The sequence below is a fragment of the Gossypium hirsutum genome, chromosome D10 (assembly GCF_007990345.1).
Source record: "Gossypium hirsutum isolate 1008001.06 chromosome D10, Gossypium_hirsutum_v2.1, whole genome shotgun sequence".
NCBI lineage: Eukaryota > Viridiplantae > Streptophyta > Magnoliopsida > Malvales > Malvaceae > Gossypium > Gossypium hirsutum.
The window spans coordinates 26472315-26479527 of NC_053446.1; the positions used below are offsets into that span (position 1 = coordinate 26472315).

General features: G+C 33.5%; 1 protein-coding gene across 1 annotated transcript; it reads right to left on the reverse strand.

The window, feature by feature from the left end:
• Positions 1–3997: 3997 nt before the first annotated feature.
• On the reverse strand, positions 3998–6966 carry LOC107914748 (selenium-binding protein 1). The gene is made up of 7 exons (XM_016843764.2): positions 6693–6966; positions 5746–5941; positions 5400–5627; positions 5093–5324; positions 4907–5014; positions 4547–4819; positions 3998–4472 (listed from the first exon to the last, which is right to left on the reverse strand). Exons 1-7 carry the CDS (start codon positions 6802–6804, stop codon positions 4191–4193), a joined length of 1431 nt encoding a protein of 476 aa, XP_016699253.2. The 5' UTR covers positions 6805–6966; the 3' UTR covers positions 3998–4190.
• Between the last annotated feature and the right edge of the window lie 247 nt (positions 6967–7213).

Consider the following 7213-nt stretch of genomic DNA (forward strand, 5'->3'; position numbering starts at 1 on the left):
ATATTTCATTGCCAATTAGATTCTTCTTGCTGTCCGTCAAAGACTAGTTATTTCTTTTTCATTGCAAGCTTAAGTTATTTGCCTCCATTAAGTCGGTTCACTCAGGATTTTAACCTTCGCCATTTTGAGTGAGATGAACTTCTATAAAATATGATTCAACCTCCATTGTTGATTAAGGTGTTATTTCTCTTTCTCTTTCTATTTATTCTGATTCCAAATTCGAAAATAATAAAGCTATATGGTAGAATTTATTTATTTATGATTTTTCAAATATCCAAAATCTAAAATAAATAAATAATAAATAATAAATATAATATTGTTTTTATATATAATAAAAATTAAATTTAAAAATTTAACTCAATATTATTTAAACTCTAATTAAAGCTCAAAACTCATATTTGTATTTACTAAGAAGCTCATAATTAAGAGACAAATATTCGATCGATATGAAGACATCTTAACCAAAAAATAACTGAATTACATCCAAAAACTCATCGCAATTCAATTAATTTTCAGAACCTGAAAATTGACACATTCGATAAATGAAATTTAATAAATTTCACCCAATCTTGTATCATTAATAAAAAAATATATCCAAAATTCGAAATAAATAAATAATAAAATGATAAAATTTAATAAATACAATATTGGGTTCATATATAATAAAAATTAAATCTAAAAATCGAATCCAATATGATTTAAACTTGAATTAAAGCTCAAAACTCGCTCATAATTTCTCGTAATAATCCTATCCAAAAATTTTGCTCATGTAGTCTTCAATAAAATTATCATAACTTGCGTTCCCAAACTTGAAATCGAGTGATTCAAAGTGCATTGCAAAGATAAGCGAGATATTCGATTGATATGTAGACATCTCAGCTAAAAAATGTTTGAATCCCATCCAAAAACTAGTTGCATGTTAACTAATTTTTCAAATTTGAAAATTGCCACATTCAGTTATTAGAATTTAATAAATTTCATCCCATCCGTGCATGATCAAGGTGTTTATAAGCTTCCTTGGCCATCACCCTTCTTATAAGCCTTGGTATGTGTCTACCTTGGTCAAATCTTGGCATGCCTAATAGGACTAGGGCAGTCCTTTGGACAAGTGGTGATTAGATTAATGGACTAGCAATCAGGCAACGATCATACTTGATTAGACTTGGAAAAACCTTGTGTGTTGTCCGTGCATAATATTATGTAGTTGAATGATAGATAATATATGGCACATGTGTTCTTGAGTTACAAAGGTTAGTAGTTAAAATGCTTAGTCAAACAACCTACGCACCAAACTACAAACGAAATTGGAGCACATTTTAGCTACATCCACACTAAGGCAAGAAATAGGTTAGTGTTTCAAAGGCTTGAGAAATTAGTATTTATCTACTACAATATGAGACTTAAGATGATACATCATATAAGAACAAGTATTGATGGGATAAATGATAGCTTTAATTCTATTAGAAATGATCCTATCTTTGAAGATGATGATCCACAATCTAGTTGCAAGAGAAAGAAAATCCTCTATTAGATGGTGAAAATTTCTGTTTATTTCTTATGGATTTTGATGATGAAATGAATATTGAATGAAAAGTTCAATCTCAAAAGCAAGACAAGTTTCATTCTAGTTCAAGTACAATGCTAAGTCAAAGTGATGATGGTGGAGGTTTAAGCCTACTTGATGACGACGATAGTGGTAGTGGTAGTGTTGGAGTTGAGTTTAGTGGTGATAGGGATGAAAGTAGATCTTTTAATTCATATGAAGGAGAATTTGGGCTTGGTACCACTTCTGGGCATTTTGTAATAGGTCAAACTTTGAAGGACATGTGTCTACTGAACCTAGTAGAGAGAGAAATGAAAGTAAAGATCTATCCAAAGGAAAAGTGAAGAAGCATACTTTTGGAGTCTTTTCATCTCGTAGGAGATCGAGTTTTAGTAATTTTGGGTATAGCGATTCATCTGTTAGTACTCAAGGTTATTATCCATTAGAGCTACCTCCAATTTTTTCAACCTCCGATTACAATGACATAGTTACTATTCACCATTTCCCAATTTAGTATGACTTATCCACCTCAAATGTATCACCTTCCTCCACTACATATATATCCTTAACCTCAAATGTAACCTCCACCCTAGTTGTATCAAGATTAAGGACAAAATATTAGTTTTTATGGCTATATTTTGGATAAAGACCACATAATCGAGCCAAGGTAGCTCTCAAAGTGAGTAAAGGATTTGATCTTGCTCATGATTCCACTATGTGGTGAAATTGAGTTGGACCACCATTTCAATGTATGAATTTATTTAATTATGGTATTTATTTTTTTAAAATTTATTATATATAATGAATGTTTGATGTTTAATATGAATTTATCATGATTTTTTAATTGTTATGGTATTTTATAGTGAGGGTGAAGGATTTGATCTCTCTTATCATTCCACTATGTGGTGAAATTGAGTTGTGCCACCATTTGCAATATATGATATTTTATAATTATGATATTTTATTTTTTAAAAATTTATTACATATGATGAATATTTAATATTTTATAAAATTTAATATGAATTTATCATAATTTTTTAAATTATGATATTTTAAACTGAGGGTGAAGAATTTGATTGCGCTCACCATTCTATTATGCGGTGAAATTGAGTTGTACCACAATTTGCAAGGTAAGACATTTTTTATGGTATTTTAATATTTTTAAATTTATTACATAAGATAATTAATGTTTGACATTTAATATGAATTTACTTGTTTTTTATACAATATCGGGTGAGGATGGGGTAACACAGTTTAGACTCGTACCAAATGGGTGCCCGATAAAAGTTTTAACATATGACTTGAAAAAAAAATTCACAAGTAAATAAAAATTTATAAGGTACCACAAAAATCACTCTAATTATAATTATAATTGTTACTTTTTACAAGGTGTGAGAATTTTAAAAAAAATTGACGATCGCTTTGCCCACAATAACCATGATTACGGTAAAAACAACGCGACAAAAAAACGTGATCGTAATTGCAATTTAAATTGCTTCTAAGTGTGTTGAATCAAGTAGATAGATATCCCATATTTTTTACTGCTTATAAGATAAAGTAAAAAATTACTAACAATAAAATGAGTTATGGTTTGTTATGTGGGCACAACTTGTACCACAAATCATTAAGCAATAACACAGTATAATTGTCATTAATAATTAATTTTTTAATGAACATAGAATCAATGAAGCCTTAGTTTAATGGTAATCTTAAGACCATGAAAACTTTAATACTCATCCTTTATAGGAGTTGGGGAAGGGGGCTTGGCCCTCCAAAAATTTGAAAAATTATAATTAAATCCTTCAAAAATTTTGAAAAATTTAATTAAACACTCAAAGTTTTTATGCTTTTCATTAAGCTTCCTAAATTTTTTTAAAGTTTAAATTAAACTCCCAAATATTTTTTAAAAATTAATTAGGCTCCCAAAATTTAATGTCGAGATCGGCCCAATACTTATTGTAAACTATGCATGAGTTCTTATTCTATATTTATTATGGCCTATGTCTCTTCATATGTGGATCCTATATAGATTTATTTTGGTCATGTGTCCGATCATGTTTTATAATGATAAATTCCGATTATAAATATTTAGATATATTCTTTGTAATTATACTTGTGATGGTATGTGTAATTTCCAAAAAAGGATAGATATATTTTCAGTATTTTTGAAGTTAAAAGAATTTGAATAATTTCCCTTTAACAACCATAGTAAATTTGATTGGAGTCCACAATTTAAATCACTTTAATCATTAATGGAGATGCTTATTCAGTATTGGGTCAGGTAAAGGTCTGGTTTTGGTTCCTTAAAAATAGCTTTGTCTTTACAGTTTGGGGCGATGGGAATTTCAGATTGGATAAAGTCGGTTCATATTCCTAGATCCAATGTTTGCTTCAATTCACCATCAGGCCAACTGTACACAAACATATTCCGAATAACAAGCCACTTCCATGGAGTAATCAATGCAATTTGGACCCTTTATTCACTTATTTCAATTGTTCATGACGGCAAATTGATCTGCTGATATACAATTGATTAACACTTGCAGTATATCATTCAAGATCAATCCCCTGCCTTGACATGTTTTCAGAGAAACTGCATTTATTAATTGTCCTACTACTACGTTAAAAGGGACTGGATTTGCATGCTTTAAATCCAAATGTCGGAAGTGCAGTCACCACCTGGATATCTCATCTCATGTGCGAGGGAGGGACCATCTGGTTCTGCTCCGAAGTCCACGAAAAAGTTGGGGTTTATCTTAAGACCTCCTTTCTCGGTGTCAACATCGATCTGCAACATGTGGGAACCCTTCTCCATGAGTTCAGGATAGAACTGTCGATCCCATGTGCTGAACAGTGAGTTCGTTACGTATAGGCGTTTCCCATCTAAGCTCAACTGGATCATCTGCGGTCCCCCTCTCAGACTACGTTCCTGTAAAACCAGAAAACATGGTTATCAATTGTTTTCAAAATAATGGGATTTTTGCAGTGAATATCAGAACAAACCTGGATCTCAGGAACATTGGACTGCCATGTTTGGCCATCTTCAGTAACAGCCACTATAGGGCTTCCCTTTTGAACCAGTCCACCAACCCACACTTGACCAGCCAAGACCGGATTCTTAGGGTCCTCGATATTATATTGTCGGACATCCCCATGAAGCCAGTTGACGAAATACAAAAACCGATCATCAAGAGAGATTAGAAAGTCTGTTATTAGCCCAGGCATTTCAGGAAGAATCCAGTTTTGTACCTTCAATGGTTGCACTGAGATTGCCACCTGCAGAAGGTGATCATCATGTCATTAGGATTGTGGAATACAATGACTTAAAAAAAATTATTGAATCTGCAAATTAAGCTATACAACCTCGTGATTCCATGAACCATCTTGGGTTTTGAAAAACCGGACCATGTTACTTGACAAGGCACACCCCACATACCCTGTATCTTTGGAGGGATCATGTAGGAATCTTATCTGCATAGAAACGGAAAGATCATGTATGAAAACAAAGATGCTAACGTGTTTCAATGTTATTAATATGTAATCAATCACCTCTAAGGGTACGAGACCAGTGTTTCCAAGATCCATTGTTTGCTTCAATTCGCCATCAGGCCAACTGTACACAAACAAATGTCTACCGTATAGACCATCTGCTACATGCTGAAGGTTGAAACCTTTGGTGAAGGCTGCAGGAGCACCCCAAGATGAGCTGATCATTGTTTTATGTCGAGGTTGGTACCAAAAGTCATAGCCGAAGGAAGGACTATTCCCTGGTTTCTCCCACCTGAAGAAATACCATAGTAGCAGCTAAGAGAACAGTTCAATCACAAACGATTTCTTTTTAGTGTTATTTCTTTACCTTCCCTTTACGTTAAACTGGGAATCAAGGAGAAGAAATCCATTTCCTTTAGCATTTCCATCTTTGTCTCCGAGACATGACACCATTACATCACCGGAGGCAAGGCAGTGGGAGGTGTGCGGATATGCTAGGCTTGTCTTCTTAACAATATCGTCAGGCTGAACCACTTTATGCAATGAGGGAGCCTTGGGATTTGTCTTTGTGTCAACCACATAGATACGGCCGGATCTGAAAACAGTAATACAATTATTAGAGCAGTTCTTTACTCACAATAGTGCTATTTGTAACAGGAAAAAGGGAATGGGAAAAAATAAAGCATAAAAGTAAAAAAAACACAGTCCCTTACACCAATGAAGGCAGGATCAGGAAACGCCGATCAGCTAACGGATCACCATGGCAGGAGCTGCAAGCGTTCCATCCAGAGTGATGGAGTTCGTCACCGATATACGGCACAGGTAGCCTGTGTATAACTTTAGAATATGTAGGCGAGTTCGGATCTACATCGACTGTGGCAAGGAAATCAGGCTTCTCTCTTCCAGTTCCTGCACATATACATAACCATAATTTGAAACTCAATTCTTTTTACAACTTCAAAACTAAGAAAACTATTTCAAACCACAAATGTGAATTGCATAAACCAGAAACTGATAAAATCATTTGCGATGAATGACAGAAACAAAGTAGGTCTATGTTATCCAGGCTTTCATTTTCCCAAAAATGGCCATCTACGAGGTTTATGTTGCAACACTAACCCAAATCCGAATCACATACAAGCAAGTTGATAGTATATTTAGCGATAACAAATAATCAGCTCCTTGTGATTGAATTTTCTCGAGGAAAATGAGAGCTAGGAATTTTGGTAGCAGTCAATTATATTCCAATTTCCATCAATTTACTTTGTTTTTCTTATACAATAAAATCTCAAAACTTATACTTCACACACCCATTTGAACTACCACACAGGTTTACATCCTATACTTATAATTGCATAAGCATCCATTACCACTTAGCTTTAAAATAAGCATTAAAAAATTTGTAAAAGATAAATAAAGAAAAGCATAAACTATCCCAACTACATATATGAAAGCAGTTTTCAAAGTGTTTACTATGATAGCTGCATTAAAAACAAACTTAAGAAAAAGAAAAGCTCCCCCAACTACATATATGAAAGCAAAAATTTCTTTAAATCAATTATAAAATCAAGCAATAACTCAAACAACCCAGAAAAACTGCAACCAACCCATTTATAAACAATCATATATAACCAATACGAAGAAAAGGAAGAAGAAGTACCAGTATAAACACAAGTAACATAAATAAGAGCTTCTCTAGGACCAGACATGGCTTCCAATGGAGTACCATATCCTGGTCCTGCAAGCTTGCAACACCCATTTCCTTCAACCATGGCGTAAAATCTCTCTTTATTTCTTTATTTCTTTCTTGCTTTCTTGCAATTCCAGATTCACTCTATAAAAGAATTGGGAAAATCTCTGTTAATTATTTATGGTGACAAAAACTACTGGTAATGTAATGCCTAAAATCACTTCCGTAACAACGAGCGGGTTTTCTCACAAAAATTTGTCTGAATATGGACCTCGGTTTTGTCTCCATGCAACGTGTCTAAGTTCAATGTATCGAGATTCCCGAATTTGCATGATCCTTTGTCGGGATTCAATCTCTCATCACACGGTCGAGGCTTTGACACGTATTCTACTGTTTTGTAAATTACGGCAGACGTGTTCCTGCCGTGGAATCTTTAACGGATAAAATAGCATTAAGTGACTCCGCTGATTTTGATTTTCTAATTGATTTGA

What these genes read in the sequence shown, in the direction of transcription:
- LOC107914748 (XM_016843764.2), bottom strand. Translation starts at nt 6,804, where the DNA reads ATGGTTGAAGGAAATGGGTGTTGCAAGCTTGCAGGACCAGGATATGGT. An exon ending in CTGATCCTGCCTTCATTGGT is followed by an intron (nt 5,628 to 5,745) that starts GTAAGGGACTGT and finishes TACTGTTTTCAG; the next exon opens with ATCCGGCCGTATCTATGTGG. An exon ending in CCAATGTTCCTGAGATCCAG is followed by an intron (nt 4,473 to 4,546) that starts GTTTGTTCTGAT and finishes CTGGTTTTACAG; the next exon opens with GAACGTAGTCTGAGAGGGGG.